Source organism: Salmo salar, chromosome 14 (genome assembly GCF_965601325.2).
Source record: "Salmo salar chromosome 14, fSalSal1, whole genome shotgun sequence".
NCBI lineage: Eukaryota > Metazoa > Chordata > Actinopteri > Salmoniformes > Salmonidae > Salmo > Salmo salar.
In genome coordinates, this window is record NC_138304.1 from 62,435,249 (window position 1) to 62,457,225 (window position 21,977).

At 40.6% G+C, this 21,977-nt stretch overlaps 1 protein-coding gene across 7 annotated transcripts in view; it reads left to right on the top strand.

Annotated features, from left to right (window-relative positions):
- Positions 1-21,977, top strand: part of nudcd1 (NudC domain containing 1) — an 88,798-nt gene that overhangs the window by 21,592 nt on the left and 45,229 nt on the right. For all 7 annotated transcript variants that reach the window (XR_014380270.1, XM_082960642.1, XM_045693612.2 and 4 more), the window contains 3 exons: positions 2,697-2,904; positions 16,414-16,561; positions 17,200-17,325. Coding sequence is in view for 6 of the 7 variants with exons in the window: in XM_082960642.1 (XP_082816768.1) it covers positions 2,697-2,904; positions 16,414-16,561; positions 17,200-17,325 (482 nt within the window). In the remaining variant the exon portion in view is untranslated. The remainder of the gene's footprint in view (positions 1-2,696; positions 2,905-16,413; positions 16,562-17,199; positions 17,326-21,977) is intronic.

Here is a 21,977-nt window from a genome sequence, read left to right on the forward strand (position 1 = left end):
AAATAAATTCATAAAAAATCCTACAATGTGATTTTCTGGATTTGTTTTCTCTCATTTTGTCTGTCATAGTTGACGTGTACCTATGATGACAATTACAGGCCTCTCTCATCTTTTTAAGTGGGAGAACTTGCACAATTGGTGGCTGACTAAATACTTTTTTGCCCCACTGTATGTAAATACTTAAACTGTTTTTAAAAAATAAATTTGCAAAAAATTCTAAACCTGTTTTTGCTTTGTCATTATAGGGTATAGTGTGTAGATTGCGGAGGAAATGTTTATTTAATCCATTTTTGAGTAAGGCTGTAACGTATCAAAATGTGGACAGCTCATGTTAGCGTCCCACAGTGGACTTCCTACAAGGTTACACTGCCTCAGTGCCAACTGTATCTCTTTCTGGTTTATATGCACATGATTACTGCATACAATAGTTGTATGTTTATTTATTAGGGATCAGCAGAGGCATTCAAGGCAGTTAGAGAAACATACAGTGCATTCGGAAAGGTATTCGGACCTCTTCCCCTTTTCCACATTTTGTGACGTTACAGCCTTATTCTAAAATGGATAAAATCATTTTTTCCAGGTCATCAATCTACATAAAGACAAATCGACAACAATTATTATTATTATTTTTTTCATTTTAGCAAATGTAAAAACACCTTATTTACATAAGTATTCAGATGCTTTGCTATGAGACTCTACTTTTTGCTTGCTTGGTGCATCCTGTTTCCATTGATCATTCTTGAGATATTTCTACAACTTGACTGGAGTCCACCTGTGGTAAATTCAATTGATTGGATATGATTTGGAAAGGCACACGCCTGTCTATAAGGTCCCACAGTTGACTGTGCATGTCAGAGCAGAAACCAATCCATGAGGTCGAAGGACTTGTCCGTAGAGCTCAGAGACAGGATTGTGTTGAGGCACAGATCTGTGGAAGGGTACCAAAATCTCAAAACACTCTTCTTAGATCTGGCCTGCTCGGCCAACCTGAGCAATCGGGGGAGAAGGGCCTTGGTCAGGGAGGTGACCAAGAACCCAATGGTCACTCTGACAGGAATGGCTTTGGTACAAGTCTCTGAATGTCCTTGAGTGGTCCCTCTGACAAAGCTCCAAAGTTATTTTCTGCGATGGTAGAACCTTCCAGAAGGAGAACAATCTCTGCAGCTCTTCACCAATCAGGCCTTTATCATAGAGTGGCCAGACAGATGCCACTCCTCAGGAAAAGGCACTTGACAGCCCTCTTGGTGTTTGCCAAAAGGCAGCTAAAGGACTCTGACCATAAGAAACAAGATTCTGTTCTGATGAAACCTTGATTGAACTCTTTTTGGAATGTCAAGCGTCACGTCTGGAGGAAACCGTGCACCATCCTGAAAAAGATCCCCACAGCATGATGCTGCCACCTCCGTGCTTCACCGTAAGGATGGTGCCAGGTTTCCTCCAGACGTGATGCTTGGCATTCAGGCCAAAGAGTTCAATCTTGGTTTCATCAGACCAGAGAATCTTGTTTCTCATGGTATGAGAGTCCTTTAGGTACCTTTTGTTAAACTCCAAGCGGGCTGTCATGTGCTTCCATCTGGCCACTCTACCATAAAGTCCTGGTAGGTGGAGTGCTGCAGAGATGGTGGTCCTTCTGGAAGTTTCTCCACAGAGGAACTCTGGAGCTCTCTGAGTGACTATCAGGTTCTTTCTTGGTTTTCATGGTCCTTCTCCCCCGATTGCTCAGTTTAGCTGGGCGGCCTTTTTAGAAGAAGGCGTGTGCCTTTCCAAATCATGTACAATCAATTGAATTTACCACAGGTGGACTCCAATCAAGTTGTATTAACATCTCAAGGATGATCAATGGAAGCAGGATTCACCTGAGTTTCATAGCAAAGGGTTTGAATACTTATGTAAATAAGGTATGTCATTGTATATTTCTTTGGGGGGGGGGGGGTCAATGTAATCCGTTTTTGAATAATGTGATGTATATTTGGATATATGGTTCCATTTGTAACACACTGCTTTTTAATCAGCTATGACTCAGAGAGACTGATGTAAGACTATTATGGAACTGTCAGTTTGTCAGAGGCCGGCAAGACGGGTGAGGCATTGAGGTCTGTCACTGAGCATATATGCCTAGCTGTTGAATCATTTTCTTATAGAGGAGGATTTACCCAAAGGGCAATGCCTGAATGTTCCTTAAAGGGATGGGCTACAATTACAACATCTGTCTGATTCTCGGCCTGTTCCAGCTATTACCCCTCTAATAGGGTAGTCTGTGATTGCTACATACATTTCTCCAGCCCCATACCCTCAAAGGTATACCAATATAGTGGCAGGGTGTCTGCTTTGCTGTTGCTTTGGACTGCAGATTGCCCCTTTTTAATACGAGTAATGTGTTGTCTCATGCTGGTGTGGTGCGGACGGTCGCCCATTAGGCTAGTGATGATAAGAGCTTCCGAGCTCATGGGAGAATACCCCCCCCCCCCCCCCCCCCCCAAGGAAAAAAAATAACCGCGAACTGCAACATGACCATTTATCATAGTTTTAGGATCCTCATTTCCAACTTCAGACTTGGTTTTCATGGTAATTTGATACAGTTCATGCTTTGTATTACATGTTTTATTTATATATTAATCAGATACGAGTCTATAGAAATCTTAATGTGCTCAACATTATTGACCGTTTCATTTTTATTTCTCCCCATTGCCATTCAGATCCAATCTACTTCTGGCAGCAGACAATAGAGGATATAACAGTATCTGTGCGTATGCCTGAGGGCATCACCAAAGACGACGTGCTCTTCAAGCTCTCCATGGAAAATGTGAGTGTGGGGGTGCAGGGTTTTGCCCCCTTGCTGGAGGGGCAGCTGCACGCCCCTGTGGACCCCGAAGCCAGTGCCTGGATCATCAAAGACGAGAAAAGGTTAGCTGCCTTGCCAGCCCGTCCTGGAGGATTAAGAGATATTGATGCCCTGGTTGAAAGTAGTGCACTACATGGGGAATAGGGTGCAATTTTGGATGCAGGCACACATCTGCTTTTACTCAGCCCAGAGTCGTGAGTCAGATTTCCTTTCATGGTGAATTCGCTTTTGTGAAAATATCAGAGCATTACCACTATCTACAAACAAAGAGGAAAGTATAGTTTGACTCAAGAGTTCGTTTTTTGTTCACTATTTGTTAGATACCATTCAAATACAATTACATTTTATTCGTCACATGGTTCGTAAACAACCAGTGTAGACTAACAGTGAAACGCCTTCTACGGGTCCTTCCCAACAATGCAGAGGAGAAAATAGAGCAATAATGGAAAAGTTATAACATGTAATAATAAATACACAATGAGTATAATGATAATTTTGCTATATACAGGGGGTACCAGTACAATGTCAATGTGCAGGGGGTACAAGGTAATTGAGGTAGGTATGTAGTGTGTGTTTACTGTGAACACAGGCTGTACCCGCTTTAAGTTACAGTTTTAACAGTGTAGGCTACTGTGACTAACAAATGCATTAGTTTTCTCATACCATTATTACAGAGAATCAGACAATTTATGCTACCCTCTGCCTGTTGTCTACTTAGTTTATTTAAGCCTGTCTCAAAATACAACACTGTCCCTTTAAAACAAAAAAGCTTTTTACTAAAATGTCTAGAAACGCTCTTGTTGGAAGCAATCACTCCCCTATTGCTGACTACAAATTATCTAAAACTGGGCTAATAACGCAATAACTAGCAAAGGATATGAACAAAATGCTGCTCTCGCTTTGATCTCAAAACAAGCACTTCTACCCACGACTGCTCATGCTGTAAACATAGTCCAGTTCAAAGTAAATGGCACAAATCCATATATGGCAATGGTCTATTTGCATATAACCCTACTGCAGCTCTGATTGTTTATGCCGCACCGGTCTGTGTAGAGTACAAGCTGAGTAGTGTGTGTCAATGCAATAGAATCCTGCTCCGATGCGTTCTGCCTACAACAAAATCTCTTGCATTGTTCGTTTTGTTTCGGTATGTTGCATTGAAAGTGGCTAATATTGCGTTGATTTGATCACTATTGCCACAGTAAAGGGAAACGTTGATAGTGTAAACAGAGAACTCTAGAACAGTGGTCACCAACCTTTTCTGAGTCAAGATCACGGAGTCAAAATGCAAACCGAGATCTAGTGCTCCGATTTTTTTGAACATGACTTAAAAACGTAAGCCTATGCAACATTAACTAATTAAAAACAGTACTGTAGCAATGAGGTTTGTGCAGTAAGCTATAGGCCCAATACATTATCACCACATATTGGCATTGCTTGAATTGCCCTGCCAGTGCATTTTTGTTCGGGTGTTTTTTATATACAGTGGGGCAAAAAAGTATTTAGTCAACCAACAATTGGGCAAGTTCTCCCACTTAAAAAGATGAGAGAGGCCTGTAATTTTCATCATAGGTACACTTCAACTATGACAGACAAAATGAGAAAAAAAATCCAGAAAATCACATTGTAGGATTTTTTATGAATTTATTTGCAGATTATGGTGGAAAATAAGTATTTGGTCAATAACAATCTTTGGAGGGAGTTGAAAGTCCGTGTTGCCCAGCGACAGCCCCAAAACATCACTGCTCTAGAGGAGATCTGCATGGAGGAATGGGCCAAAATACCAGCAACATTGTGTGAAAACCTTGTGAAGACTTACAGAAAACGTTTGACCTGTGTCATTGCCAACAAAGGGTATATAACAAAGTATTGAGAAACTTTTGTTATTGACCAAATACTTATTTTCCACCATAATTTGCAAATAAATTCATTAAAAATCCTACAATGTGATTTTCTGGATTTGTTTTCTCTCATTTTGTCTGTCATAGTTGACGTGTACCTATGATGACAATTACAGGCCTCTCTCATCTTTTTAAGTGGGAGAACTTGCACAATTGGTGGCTGACTAAATACTTTTTTGCCCCACTGTATATATATATATATAAATATATATATATTTTTTAATTTGAGGTAGGCTATATGATCAAACCGGTAATAGATCCATTGTTGTATTACTTGTGAAGCATAGCAGAGTCAGCATACATTTCAATAATTTGCTTTTTTTTTTTTTTTTTTACTGGGGTGATGGTGTCTGCATCTGATGGTTAGTATTAGCGGACGGGGAGAGCAGGACACTGCGGCCCACCTCTCAACATCCCTCCCTTCTCCCTTTCCTCCACTGACCAAAAAGGGACAGCGTCTTCCAACTTACGGCGAAACTCGAGTCGCACTTCATTATTTCTGCCTCGTGCACAAATTCATGTTACTCCTATGAACAGAGAAAGTTAAATATTCCTTCATATTAAAAAAGACCCAAGCCGCTAATAATAACAACAACAACGCAAGCCTATAGATACACTTTCCTACTCATTCATTACTGCTGCAGTGCTTGTTGAAGCACTAAGTGGAAATAGGAAGAACGTGCATTTTAAGGCACACAGTGCCTTTGGAAAGTATTCAGTCCCCATGACCTTTTCCACATTTTGTTAGGTTATAGCCTAAAATGTATTAATTTGTTTTTTTTCCCTCATCAATCTACACACTCCCGAGTGGCGCAGCGGTCTAAGGCATTGCATCTCACTGCAAGAGGCGTCACTACAGTCCCAGGTTCGAATCCAGGCTGTATCACACCCGGCCGTGATTGGGAGTCCCATAGGGCGCTGCACAATTGGCCCAGCGTCGTTCGGGTTTGGGCGAGGTAGGCCGTCATTGTAAATAAGAATTTGTTCTTAAATGACTTGCCTAGTTAAATAAAAAAACATAATTCCACAACTACAAAGAAAAAACAAGAAAAATTACAACTGAAATCACATTTACATAACCTCTTACATCTAGACGTTCCGCTAGCGGAACACCGCTCCAATATCCAATGATAGGGCGTGGCGCGAAATACAAACTCCTCGAAAATCTGAACTTCCATTTTTCAAAGATATGACTATTTTACACCATTTTAAAGACAAGACTCTCCTTTATCTAACCACACTGTCCGATTTCAAAAAGGCTTTACAATGAAAGCAAAACATTAGATTATGTCAGGAGAGTACCCAGCCAGAAATAATCAGACACCCATTTTTCAAGCTAGCATATAATGTCACAAAAAACAAAACCACAGCTAAATGCAGCACTAACCTTTGATCTTCATCAGATGACAACCCTAGGACATTATGTTATACAATACATGCATGTTTTGTTCAATCAAGTTCATATTTATATCAAAAACCAGCTTTTTACATTAGCATGTGACGTTCAGAACTAGCATTCCCACCGAACACTTTCGGTGAATTTACTAAATTACTCACGATAAACGTTCACAAAAAAACATAACAATTATTTTAAGAATTATAGATACAGTACTCCTTTATGCAATCGCGGTGTCCGATTTTAAAATAGCTTTTCGGTGAAAGCACATTTTGCAATATTCTGAGTAGATAGCCCGGCCATCACAGGCTAGCTATTTTGACACCCACCAAGTTTGGTACTCACCAAACTCAGATTTACTATAAGAAAAATTGGATTACCTTTGCTGTTCTTCGTCAGAATGCACTCCCAGGACTTCTACTTCAACAACAAATGTTGGTTTGGTTCCAAATAATCCATAGTTATATCCAAATAGCGGCGTTTTGTTCGTGCGTTCAAGACACTATCCGAAGGGTAACGAAGGGTGACGAGCCGGCGCGTTTCGTGACAAAAAAATTCAAAATATTCCATTACCGTACTTCGAAGCATGTCAAACGCTGTTTAAAATAAATTTGTATACGATTTTTCTCGTAAAATAGCGATAATATTCCGACCGGGAGTCGTTGTTTTCGTTCAAAGACTGAAAATGTAAAATGGCCTCTTCACGCACGCACCCGTCTCATTGTTCTCAGATCGACCACTATCCAAATGCGCTACTGTTTTTCAGCCAGAGACTGCAGAGTCATCATTCAACATTCTGGCGACTTCTGAGAGCCTATGGGAGCCTTAGAAAGTGTCACGTTACAGCAGAGATCCTCTGTTTTGGATAGAGATGACAAAGAAGGCCAAGAAATGATCAGACAGGGTACTACTTCCTGTACAGAATCTTCTCAGGTTTTGGCCTGCCATATGAGTTCTGTTATACTCACAGACACCATTCAAACAGTTTTAGAAACTTTGGAGTGTTTTCTATCCAAAGCTACTAATTATATGCATATTCTAGTTTCTAGGCAGGAGTAATAACCAGATTCAATCGGGTACGTTTTTTTATCCGGCCGTGAAAATACTGCCCCCTATCCATAACAAGATAAGTATACAGAACCTTTTACTCAGTACTTTGTTGAAGCACATTTGGCAGCGATTACAGCTTTGAGTCTTCTTGGGTATGACGCTATAACTTAGCACACCTGTATTTGGGGAGTTTCTCCCATTCTTCTCTGCAAATCCTCTCAAGCTCTGTCAGGTTGGATGGGGAGCATTGCTGCATAGCTATTTTCAAGTCCGGGCTCTGGCTGGGCCACTCAAGGAAATTCAGAGACTTGTCCCGAAGACACTTGTCTTGGCTTTGCGTTGTCTTGGCTTTGTGCTTAGGGTCAGTGTCCTGTTGGAAGGTGAACCTTCGCCCTAGAACGGGGGTCCTGAGCACTCTGGAGCAAGTTTTCATCAAGGATCTCTGTTCTTTGCTCCGTTCATCTTTGCCTCGATCCTGACTAGTCTCCCAGTCCCTGCCGCTAAAAAACATCCCCACAGCAAGATCCTGCCACCACCGTGCTTCACCGTAAGGATGGTATTGGCCAGGTGATGAACGGTGTCTGGTTTCCTCCACACGTGACGCTTGGCATTCAGGCCAAAGACTTCAATCTTGGTTTCATCAGACTAGATCATATTGTTTCTCTTGGTCTGAGGGTCCTTTAGGTGCCTTTTGGCAAACTCCGAGCGGGAGCTCATGTGCCTTTTACTGAGGAGTGGCTTCTGTCTAGCCACACTACCATAAAGGCCTTATTGGTGGAGTGCTGCAGAGATGGCACTGTGATGTTGGAGGCTGAGCTGTATTCGATGAACAGCATTCTTGCATAGTTATCCATGTTGTCCGGATTGGATAGGGCAGTGTGCAGTGTGATGGCGATTGCGTCATCCGTGGATCTGTTGGGGCGCTTTGCAAATTGTAGTGGGTCTGGGGTGTCCTGATGACAGAAGTGAGTGCTACGGAGTGATAGTCATTTAGTTCACTTACCTTAGTTTAGCTTTATTGGGTACAGGAACAGTGGTGGACATTTGAAGCAAGTGTGGACAACAGACTGGGTTAGGGAGAGATTGAATGTCTGTAAACACACCAGCCAGCTGTTAGGCACATGCTTTGAAGACGTGGCTTGGGATGGCGTCTGGGCTGGCAGCCTTGTAAGGCTTTTCATTTATTTTATTTAACCTTTATTTAACTAGGCAAGTCAGTTAAGAACAAATTCATATTTACAATGACGGCCTACACCGGCCAAACCCGGACGACGCTGGGCCAGTGAGCCCCTATTGGTTAACATGCTTAAATGTCTTACTCATGTCTGCCACAGAGAACAAGAGCTCACAGTCCTCCCCCTGTGATGGCTAATTTCTTTATTATCAAATGAGAGACAAACTTATCACACAAGTCAGAGTTATACTTAATCACTTATTAATAAGGGAGCAGGTCAATACAACGTACACATATAAAGCGAATCGATTGAGTGCTCTACAATAATGATGGCTGGTCGACGATTCACGCTCAGATGATTCGTTAAGAGCCCCGAGACAAAAGTACAAAGGTATTTTATAGCCAGATACATCCCTTTCAAACTAGTTTTGGCAAGGACATCTACTTTGTGCATGACACAAGTAATTTGTCCAACAATTGTTTACAGACAGATTATTTCACTTATAATTCACTGTATCACAATTCCAGTGGGTCAGAAGTTAACATACACTAAGTTGACTGTGCCTTTAAACGGCTTGGAAAATTCCAGAAAATGATGTCATGGCTTTAGAAGCTTCTGATAGGCTAATTGACATAATTTAAGTCAATTGGAGGTGTATCTGTGGATGTATTTCAAGGCCTACCTTCCAACTCGGTGCCTCTTAGCTTGACATCATGGGGAAATCTAAAGAAATCAGCCAAGACCTCAGAAAAAAAGTTGTAGACCTCCACAAGTCTGGTTCATCCTTGGGAGCAATTTCCAAACTCCTGAAGGTACCACTTTCATTTGTTCAAACAATAGTACGCAAGTATAAACACTATGGGACCACGCAGTCATACTGCTCAGGAAGGAGACATGTTCTGTCTCCTAAAGATGAATGTACTTTGGTGCGAAAAGTGCGAATCAATCCCAGAACAACAGCAAAGGACCTTGTGAAGATGCTGGAGGAAACGGGTACAAAAGTATCTATATCACAGTAAAACGAATCCTATATCAACATAACCTGAAAGGCCACTCAGCACAGAAGAAGCTATGCTCTAAAACCGCCATAAAAAAGCCAGACTACGGTTTGCAACTGCATATGGGGACAAGATCATGCTTTTTGGAGAAATGTCCTCTGGTCTGATGAAACAAAAATAGAACTGTTTGGCCATAATGACCATCATTATGTTAGGAGGAAAAAGGGGGAGGCTTGCAAGCCGAAGAACACCATCCCAACCGTGAAGCACGGGGGTGGCAGCTTCATGTGGGGGTGCTTTGCTGCAGGAGGGACTGGTGCACTTCACTAAATGGATGGTGTCTTGATGAGGGAAAATTAAGTGGATATATTGAAGCAACATATCAAGACATCAGTCAGGAAGTTAAAGCTTTGTCGCAAATGGCTCTTCCAAATGGACAATGACCCCAAGCATACTTCCAAAGTTGTGGCAAAATGGCTTAAGGACAACAAAGTTAAGGTATTGGAGTGGCCGTCATAAAGCCCTGACCTCAATCCCATAGAAAATGTGTGGGCAAACTGAAAAAGCATGTGTGAGCAAGGAGGTCTACAAACCTGACTCAGTTACACCAGCTCTGTCAGGAGGAATGGGCCAAAATTCACCCACCTTATTGTGGGAAGCTTGTGGAAGGCTACCCAACATGTTTGACCCAAATTAAACAATTTAAAGGGAATGCTACAAAATACTAATTGAGTCTGTAAGCTTCTGACCCATTGGGAATGTGATGAAAGAAATAAAAGCTGAAATAAATAATTCTCTCTACTATTATTCTGACATTTCACATTCTTAAAATAAAGTGGTGATCCTAACTGACCTAAAACAGGGAATTTTTACTAGGGTTGAGTGCCAGGAATTGTGAAAAACTGAGTTTAAATGTATTTGGCTAAGGTGTATGTAAACTTCCGACTTCAACTGTACATGATGAACAACAGATGTATAGAATGGGTCACAAGGTTAAGATTTGTATGAAAGATACCTATAATTCATAGCAGGCAGTATCTGCTGTAAAAACAGTCATCTTTGTGTGCAGACCAGCGTCTGGCCCTGGGGTCATCTCTCCCTGGTACCATATAGAACAGAAACATTAACTCATGCTCTGGAATGCTCTTTAGGTTTTATCACCCAAAAGACATCATAAATCTCCTGTCAGTGTTATCTCCCAGAGGCCAATCCTCAGTAGAACACACACACAATAGTTATGAGAATTCTCTATTCTGTTGCATAAAACAACCATTTGATGTATTAAATGTATTATAACGTAATCTTGCAATTTTCCACCATAATCCCCCATTTTGGGAATCCTCTCAATTTAAAAGAACATTTCAAGATTTAAGAACATTCATTTACATGTAAAAAATGCCTATGTTCGACATAAACCAAGAAGCATAAAAGCAATAACTCATTGCATGGGTTTCTGCACTTGACCGGCTGCTATAGCACTGGCTCAGCCTCCTTCCAAGAAACTTAGCACTGTCTCCCATTTCAACCTCCAACACATATTCTAAGCGCACTAGCAATTTGTCTGGGGAGGTTATGATACACAGTCACCTGCACGAACCCATGAAGAAAAACAAAAGATGCATACAGTTTATGAGATTCAAAGCTATATCTTCATAGACAGTGAAAAGCACATTTAATGCATAATGTAGTGCATGCAACAATGGAGCTTAATAAAATAAGCTTTAGGTATCTCACACTCCAATGGATCAGCATGGTGGAATTAACTATTTCCATCCCAAAAACTAAAATTAGCATATCTTGTTGGACAAATCCAGGTAGTGACTCCTAGTTAAAGTAAAATGTATTCTGTTGGTGCCTAATAAACATGACCCAAGACAAGCATCATGATTCCACTATTTATAAGGCAATGCCTATAGATCAAATAGATTAGGATCAGTTTCACTCTCCTGATCAGAGTTCACCCTCTCCATTCACCATGGCATGTTTATAATAGTGTCAACATCTTTAGTTCATAACAATCAAAACAATCAATCAATCCCTAATACATGAATTGCTTCACTCATATAGTTAACATACTAAACTCAAATCAATCCTTCAGTTTTAAAAATCATTCAGTTTCCAAATCATAATCAAAAACCCAATTATCCAACCAAAATTTTGAATGACATTACTCAGTGATTGAAATTGGTCCCGTCACTCAGTCAAAAACCCCCAATTTAACACACATCAACATTGGCAGAATATACATTTATATTAACATCCAGTATAATTATCCTATAATTCTACTATTAACTTTTTTTTATCACGATTATATTACAGATCAGTATCTCAATGCATTCTTAATCTAAATTACTAGAATTCTATGTAGTGTGTAGACCTCTACAATCAACCTGATGCCCCAAAAGTCAAACAATTTTGGGCACAGTTTGTCAAGGAGAATAACAACACATTCTATTGAAACTATTATTTCAAATTGGCTTATACTCCCCATCACACTGTTACCTTCATTGCAGAGCCACAGGATCAGGAAGTTAGACCTAATAAAAACTTCATCTTCAAATAATATTTTTGCAGGAATCTCCTTGCGAATGATTTTGCCGAAGATTGTATCTCCGCCGGCCTGGGCAACCTGAGCTTTTGCTATCTCATCCGACATGTTGCTAGACTTTAATCTTAAGTAACTCTTCCCACAATCAAAACAGTGGTGAGATTTCTCTCCTGTGTGTGTTCGCTGGTGAAGTTAGACCATCGGAAACGGAACAGAACAAACAACACAACAATACACTCCTTCACATATCACTCCATACACTCCTCAAGTAGTGTAAACTTTAATCCAAAACCTCAGAGGACTGTTCCCTCCCCAATTTTGACACACAACTCCCAATGTGAGTAATGTGTAAAAAGAAAAACCCCACTACTGGTCAAAAAATAAAAACATTTCAAATAACAAAATCGAATTAAAATCACTACCCTTAAGAAAACCATAAAGAACAATAATTGTACCCATACGGTGATAGGAAAATAGACTTAAGGCAGCCTACCCTTAGTCAAAAGCAAAACCCTCTCCTTCTTCACATTGGTCCAAATCACAAATATTGCTAAGAACTATACACTTCATAATTATCAATATTACAAATGACCTTTAAATCAGTATTACAAATGACCTTAAATTCATTATCCAAATGGCTTTCCAATGAGAGTGATCAAACCACACTGGAAAGTCATGACAGAGGTCATACAAACCCTTCAGAAAAGTTTTTTACCATTTTAGACAAATTAATGAAAAACAGTCAAACATTTCATACATGTTGTATCCCGGGTTTCCAGTACATGTCTTTTGTCAAAAGAATTCATGTTTTAATTAAAGCTCAGAAAATAAAAACGTATGAAAATTCCATGTGTGTGCGTGCCCCTTAAGTAGAAGACCACTTCCCTTTTTAAAAAAAGGCCATTTTAACACATTTTATAGAAAAACCAGGAAGAATACATTACAATGCATTTGGTACGTTTAATAGTCCTAAGACAAATGAAAAACTCACCAAACCCAAAGGAAATAGAACATACAAATCAAACATAGTATTTTAAAAACACCAACAAATAGACATAACAAGTGTGTTGTGTGTGGGTATTTGCAAACCTTAAGGTAAAAACAAACAAAAAATGGCCAGGCCTTATTTAATTTGGTAGTTTACGGTCTCAATCTCACTCACTCTCCCCAAGATTATAGCCCCGGGAAACATTTCAAAGAGAGACAATGAAACCCCATTCTCCCGGAAAAAACACAAAACATGTCGTTAGCATTCATTATACTACACCGATTCAGCATGCCAAAAGTTTTAACTACAAAGAAAACCTTATAATAATGATAAATCCACTGTACTCCCTCAAATCATTAATCGTTAGTTTTAATCTACCTCGGTGTTTACGTGCGCTTAGTTTAGCATGCGCTACCCTTAGACACAGCAAAATATATCTCGCCACCGAGTCTAACAATTCACTCCCATATTATATGACTGGTCTCTCTTTTCCATAATTATGTAAAATTATCCTGGTATCGTTACTAGACCAATGTCCAGCTAATATGTGTTTCGTCTTAGATTGTTCCTGTTACCCCTCTAAATGTAATACTTTTTCCTGTCGCAAATGTAGTACATTTCTCAGCGTAAGGAATCAGTGATATTTAATCCCAGGCATTTAATAAAAAGTTGTTTGAGACGTATTCTCCTACGCCTCCCTTAAAACCTCTTACATCTAGACGTTCCGCTAGCGGAACACCTGCTCCAATATCCAATGATAGGCGTGGCGCGAATTACAAATTCCTCAAAAATACAAAAACTTCAATTTTTCAAACATATGACTATTTCACAGCATTTTAAAGATAAGACTCTCCTTTATCTAACCACACTGTCCGATTTCAAAAAGGCTTTACAGCGAAAGCAAAACATTAGATTATGTCAGCAGAGTACCAAGCCAGAAATAATCAGACACCCATTTTTCAAGCTAGCATATAATGTCACAAAAACCCAGAAGACAGCTAAATGCAGCACTAACCTTTGATGATCTTCATCAGATGACACACCTAGGACATTATGTTATACAATACATGCATGTTTTGTTCAATCAAGTTCATATTTATATAAAAAAACAGCTTTTTACATTAGCATGTGACGTTCATAACTAGCATACTAGCATAACTAGCATAAGTTTGCGGGGGGCAAACTTCTGGGGAATTTGCTAACAATTTACTAAATTACTCACGCTAAACGTTCACAAAAAGCATAACAATTATTTTAAGAATTATAGATACATTACTCCTCTATGCACTCGATATGTCCGATTTTAAAATAGCTTTTCAGATGAAGAATATTGCAAAATGTGCTAAGTACATAGCCCAGGCATCACGGGCTAGCTATTTAGACACCCGGCAAGTTTAGCACTCACCAATATCAGATTTACTATTATAAAAGTTTGATTACCTTTTTTTGTCTTCGTCAGAATGCACTCCCAGGACTGCTACTTCAATAACAAATGTTGGTTTGGTCCAAAATAATCCATCGTTATATCCGAATAGCGGCGTTTTGTTCGTGCGTCCCAGACACTATCCGAATGGTAAAGAAGGGTCGCGCGCATGGTGCATTTCGTGACAAAAAAATTCTAAATATTCCATTACCGTCCTTCGAAGCATGTCAACTGCTGTTTAAAATCCATTTTTATGCCATTTTTCTCGTAAAAAAGCGATAATATTCCGACCGGGAATCTGTGTTTAGGTTCAAAGGACAATCAAATCCATCATCACAAAGATCTAATCATAACAATCATTCATTATTAACATCATTTAGGGAATTCAACAATCCAGTTCATTAATAAGTCAATAGGAATCATCGGTGAGTAATTTAGGCTCGTAACTATTTATCATAAATCATGAAAGAATAATACAAACAGTGATCGGTTATTCAATCTATAATCGCCATTAGTTGGATATCAGTGCCGATCAGTTCAACAAACAATTACTTTCTTATTTCAGCCTTTCAAGTGTCTTCATGTGTACACGGAATTTCATTACATATTAACCATACCAATTGCATAATTGGCCTATTATGAACCGTAGGGCCGGAATCATTGACCATTCACATTAGACAAAATGTTTGAAGCGTGCGCTCCAAGCCACGCGATAATAACTTCAAACAACAACTGATTGGCCCACTCTCCCGATCGCAACAGATAGTTCAGATGAAAGGTAACAGAGTCGGTGGACTTACGTGGATTCATGGACGCACAGAACTTCTGGATTAGACAGAGTGAAGGAAGAGAAAGCAGCGCGATCAGGCGATGGTGATTTCCTCCTTTTATGGAGTGGAGATCTGTCGGACATTTCCACCTGACCTAATTAAAGCGCCCCTGGCCCAGCTGAGTAAGTGGCAATGAATTAAAGGATTATTCCACCAACTCCATGGGCTTTTTGTACACCCTGGCCCCTCACACCTACGGACCGCACCAATCCCCACTGTGATCAATTCAGTGTCAGGACGGCTCTAGGTCGCCCGCAACCCGACCAATGATAGGTGTCTTTGAGTCGACTAACTCTCAGATCATCCTCCACTGACTCAGCCCTGTTTACGCCTCCAAGGTGCCCCCCTCACACAGGAATACACACTCGGAGCCTACGTAACAGGCTTTTCTTAAAAACTTGACTTTGCGTGTTTCGCTCACCTCTTTATTTTACTAAGTTTGCGATGTGGTATCCACTCGGCTCGCTGCCTCTCAGATCAAAGGTGGGTCCATCTGCTTCGTTCCCGAAGTGTGGTCTCCCTGAGATCCCAAGTTTGAGGGATCCCTCGTGCACGATTTATCCAGGTCGTCGGGAGCGGTCCCCGTCGCCAAATGTGGTGGCTAATTCCTTTACTATCAAATGAGGAGAGACAAACTGATCACACAAGTCAGAGTTATACTTAAACTAAATTTTGAATCACTTATAAGGGATCAGTTCAATACAAAGCACACATATAAAGTGAATCGATTGAGTGCTCTACGATATGGATGGTTGGTTGACAATTCACGCTTCGATCATTCGTTGAGAGCCCTGAGACAAAAGTACAAAGGTATTTTATAGCCAACACACACCCCTTTCAACCTACATGACAAACAGGTGTATAGAATGGATCACAAGGTTAAGATTTGTTTGAAAGATACCTATAATTCATAGCAGACAGTATCTGCTGTAAAAACAGTCATCTTTGTGTGCAGACCAGGGTCTGGCCCTGGGGTCATCTCTCCTTGGTACCATATAGAACAGAAACATTAACTCATGCTCTGGAATGCGGTCTCTTTATGTTTTATCACCCAAAAGACATCGTAAATCTCCTGTCAGTGTTATCTCCCAGAGGCCCATCCACAGTAGAGCACACACACAATAGTTATAAGAATCCTCTATTCTGTTGCATAAAACAACCATTTCATGCAATAAAAGTATTATAACAATCTTGCAATTCTCCACCATACCCCTCAGCCAGTATAGTCCTACCACCCTGTCTGTCTCTGTGTGTGTTCCTAGCCTGGAGGTGACTCTCCAGAAGAGGAGCGAGGGGCCCATGTGGCCAGAGCTGCTGACTGGAGGAGACAGGAGAGGAGAGTTCCTGATGAGTGAGGAGCAGACGGCCTTGCTCCACGAGAGACTGACATACCTCACTACTGAGGACATGGTGAGACTCACTGACATATGCTGAGCCTTGTCTTTTAATTTTGGGAAGTGTTCATTAGTCATGAAACGGAAGAAAAAGGAGTGAAACAGGGAGTGATTACTTAACCTGAAATGCATCTTTCCATTTTCCATTGCTCTAATGAACATGACCCTGGGTTACTGATGATGAATCCAATCCTATGCTCTCCTCAACACCCTCAGTCTTTATTTATCCTTTATGAACCCCTCATTTGCTGTCCATCTCTCTTTTTACCTCCAATCTTGATGTTACTTTCTGTGCCTCTATGCATCTAATCTCCCCTAAATTGACCCCCCTCCAACCCCCTCACTGAGCCCTCACTTTTAGCCTCTTATTGCCCCTTTCGCCTACCTTCAGGTCTTCTCACTCTCACCCCTCCCTCTTTAGTTTTTCAAAGCAGCTCTACTTCTCCCTCACACCATCATGTCCAATTCTCTTGAGCTGCCTCGGTCTCAGCTTCCTATTTTTTATTATATTTTCAGTCCAAACTTGTTTAACCACTCACTGCTCATTTAGGGATTTAGCGTTCCCATCGCCATTGGCTTCTAATGAATGAATTCAATGCATCCTCTCACTGTTAACGCTATCCAATCTCTCTGCTTCCATCTCCCTGAGTTCAGAATGCCAACCCAGACAAGGACAAGCCCCCGTGCAACGCCCAGGAGCTGGAGGACTGCGATGGCTTCCCAGAAGACAGCTCCAACCTGACACGCTTCGATGGAGAGTCTCTCAAGCCCACTCACGTGGTGAGACCCTTTTCGCCACCCTCCTTTAATCCACTCCCTCCATTGTTAACATCAGCCCCTCTCCCCTAAGAGGCCCCACAGTGGCGCAGTAGACATGCACACCTTCTCCATTTGCGTCGTCAGCGACGCTCGTCTTGATTTAATGAACATGGAATTGTCCACACACATATCTTGGGGTTCTTTATTTGAAATTAAGAGAGCTATCCATTAGACTCAATTAGGATGGCTAGAATGTCTCAATTCAGATGCCTAGAATGTCTCTCAGGCTGCTGTGTGAGTAGAACCAATTGAGTACACTTGGCATTGGCTCAGAGCCACCAGAAAACATGTGGCGAGACAGCATTTGCCACAGTAATTTTATATTTGGTGTAGCACCGCCACACCACTTTCAAAGCAGCGGCAGTGACCGGGCTATTTACTTCTCAGCGCATTTTATGCGTTCCAGTTCAACATTTACCTGCTCTGTCGCGGTCTACCATGGAAAACTATTGAAGACTACACGCAGAATAGTCGTGCTCTTTGTATTTGAGCAATATGATTGGCCGTTCATTCAAGTACAGCATTCTACTGCAAGTCACAACTTCTCAATCAGTACAGAAGTTGATAGCTACATTCACACAGAACCTGCGAGCTGTCCTGAGCAAAAAAGAAGCACCCATCAATCTACTCACTGATCTTATTTATTTTAGGGAAAGTCATTTACAAAAGTTAAACCTTCAATAGTTAACATAGCAGCAATATGCTGGCCAATGTTGATAGTCACTTACTATTTACACTTTAGCATTGGCTAGCCTACTGCAGCCAGGTCGATATCTCTTTCAGAAACGGAATTGTCTTAAAGGGGCAGCATTCTATTTTGAGTGGGGGGAAAGAAATATTCTCAAAATGACATACTTTAGAAACAAAAATGAATGCAATTAAGACAATGCAATGCTTAAGAATGGAGTAATGACTTACGTTGCTAAATTATATTAAACACAAATTCTGTTCGGCCGGTCGGGCCATTGAGTAAAAACGTTGGACCCTGTCATAGCCTATAAATAGGACCCAGAGTTTTACCTGACCAGGTCATTGTTAACTCGAAATGACACAACGACAAGGTTCCAGTTTAACCTGTTGGGTCTAGGGGGCAGCATTTGCACGTCTGGATAAAAAAAATGTACCCGATTTAATCTGGTTACTAATCCTACCCAGTAACTAGAATATGCATATACTTATTATATATGGATAGAAAACACTCTAAAGTTTCCAAAACTGTTTGAATGGTGTCTGTGAGTATAACAGAACTCATTTGGCAGGCAAAACCCTGAGACATTTTCTGACAGGAAGTGGATACCTGATGTGTTGTATTGACTTTAAACCTATCCCATTGAAAAACACAGGGGTTTAGGAATATTTTGGCACTTCCTATTGCTTCCACTAGATGTCACCAGCCTTTACAAAGTGTTTTGAGTCTTCTGGAGGGAGATCTGACCGAACAAGAGCCATGGAACGGTGATGTCCCATTAGACACCTGGCGCGCTAGTTCATGTTGGGTACCCTCGTTCCAATACGTTATAAAAGAGTATGCATTCGTCCACCTTGAATATTATTCATGTTCTGGTTAAAAAAGGCCCTAATGATTTATGCTATACAACGTTTGACATGTTTGAACGAACGGAAATATATTTTTTCCCCTCGTTCATGACGAGAAGTCCGGCTGGCTTACATCATGTGCTAACGAGACGGAGATTTTTGGACATAAATGATGAGCTTTTTTGAACAAAACTACATTCGTTATGGACCTGTGATACCTGGAAGTGACATCTGATGAAGAGAATCAAAGGTAATGGATTATTTACATAGTATTTTCGATTTTAGATCTCCCCAACATGACGTCTAGTCTGTATCGCAACGCGTATTTTTCTGGGCGCAGTGCTCAGATTATTGCAAAGTGTGATTTCCCAGTAAGGTTATTTTTAAATCTGGCAAGTTGATTGCGTTCAAGAGATGTAAATCTATAATTCTTTAAATGACAATATAATATTTTACCAATGTTTTCTAATTTTAATTATTTAATTTGTTACGCTGACTTGACTGCCGGTTATTGGAGGGAAACGATTTCCTCAACATCAATGCCATAGTAAAACGCTGTTTTTGGATATAAATATGAACTTGATAGAACTAAAAATGCATGCATTGTCTAACATAATGTCCTAGGAGTGTCATCTGCTGGAGATTGTAAAAGGTTAGTGCATCATTTTAGCTGGTTTTATGGTTTTGGTGACCCTGTCTTTGACTTGACAAAACATTACACACAACTCTTGTAAATGTACTGTCCTAACATACTCTAAATTTATGCTTTCGCCGTAAAACCTTTTTGAAATCGTAAAACGTGGTTAGATTAAGGAGATGTTTATCTTTCAAATGGTGTAACATAGTTGTATTTTTGAAAAATTTGAATTTTGACATTTATTTGGATTCAAATTTGCCGCTCTTGAAATGCACCTGCTGTTGATGGAGTGCACCACGGGTGGCACGCTAGCGTCCCACCTAGCCCCAAGAGGTTAACAAAGTTTACTATACTGTATGAACACACTACAAGGTAGCCATTACAGTCACGGCTAGGTCCATCCACAAACTAATTTCCTGCGCAGGCGCACTCTTGACTGAGTGATAGCCCCGTAATAACAGAAATATAGGGATACTTAAAACATTAACTTAACAATCTCCCCCTTTTCTTTAAAGACAAATTAAACATCAACAACATAATTAAATGTCCAAGTATTATTTAAGTTCCCCATTACAAATGGGTTGTGTGACAGTTTTTATTTGTATTACTCAAGCTGCCACTTTCCATTACTGAGAGCCTGTAGGAGCACAAGACCGGATGCTCCTTTTTTAGTCAGACAGTCAGCAAGCTGTTCCTTTGTGGTCGACCACAGAATCCGCTGGATTCTCTGAGCTTGAATAAATTCCTTGATGCTGCTAATCTCAAGACGAAGTCTTTTCTCTGTGACCGACTTGGTTGACTTCAAAGCATCAACTAATGAGTAGTTGTCAGTGACACAAACTACAGGTAGAATGTGCCGTTTTGTCTCACCAGTGGTAAGCTCTGAGAACAGAGTTGCAAGAAAGATCGCATTGTCAATTCCATCCGCAAGAGCAAGTGTTTCTCCAGCAAGTGTGCTTCGGACAACCCTTCTGATCCTTTTTGACTGCCAACAGATAGGCGAGAATCTTCCTCCTTCACCCATTAACACGATTAGATGTCCACCTTGTGTGCCTCCATCTGTAAGGTTCCCTAGCGAAGCATCACTGAAGACAACTAGTTTCAAAGAGTCATCTTTTCCAACATGCTGAAACTTTAAAGTCACTTGTTGTGATTTCAGTTTACGAACAACTTTGTTTGCCTCATGAATGGTTTGTACAGTGGCGTGTTTTGTGTTAGATGCCAAGTTGCAACCATCAAACATTACATCAGGTCTACTCTGTCTAGCAACCCATAAAATTTGTCCTATCTTTGACCTCAATTGATCAGCTTCAATTCCACATAGAGGGGAATTCCTTTGTACGGCTCTTGAAGAATCCCTGTGAATGGGTTGAAGATTCTTGATATAGCTCTCCTGTTGCATCAGTATTGTCCCATCAACTGTAATAAACTCTATGCCAACATAACAAAAATTATCATGCTCCTCACGGCCGACCTGGAAAACAGATTTGAGGTGTGGAATCACAGTTGTAGCAAAGGTCTGTGAGCCACCCCAGATAAAGTCATCAACATGACAGGCAAGTACTCCAGTCACACTGCAGTCTTGATCAAGCCAATAGAAGACTGCAGGATCCACTTGTGACAGTTTTCCACCTGTACTCAGCATTGTTGCCTTGACTTTGTTGTACCAGTAGAGTGATGCATCTGCCAGTCCATACACACACTTCTTTAGTTTCCACAGTGTTCCTTCGCATTTAGCTTCAGGCGGAGGTCGGATGTGAATGTCCCTTGACAGCTCTGTTCCCTACAAAAATGCAGATTTGATGTCTATGGAATTAAGTTTCCATTGTTTCTGGCAGATCACTGACATCAGCAATCTGAGTGACTCTGAGGCGCATGTCGGTGAGTCTTTTGGGAGTTGTTTAGCAGCCAGCTCCTCAAAACCTCTAGCCACTAGACGTGCTTTAGGCACTATTCCAGTTAAGGACTCTTTAAGGGTACACACCCACCTTGTTGAGACACATTTTTGGCCAATGTCTGTAACTTCCTCAAACACTCAATTTTTCCTCCAATTACTGAGCTCATCTAGCTTAGCTGAGTCAAATGACACGTCCTTTGTTTCAAGTACATCATCATTTTGAATGTCATTCTGTTTTTTTCGATTTTCCATTGGTTCAATTCTGAGATTATCTACAAGTGACAGGTCAGCTGACCCTGTTGTACCAGAAAGTGTAACTGGTTCAGAGTACTGCAAGTTGTACCAGTTCTGGTGTTTTCCTTTGGCTTTTCCTGCTCGTCCAATGACGGTTGCTGTATGTGGAATACCACTTTCTCTGTCCATGTATTTAACAGTTTGTCCAGTTTTCAGATTGGAACAACCATGTTCTCTTAACACATGTGGCTGTTGTTGAATGTTTTCCTCATTTGAACGCTCAACAGTATTATCTGTGGCATGGTTGAA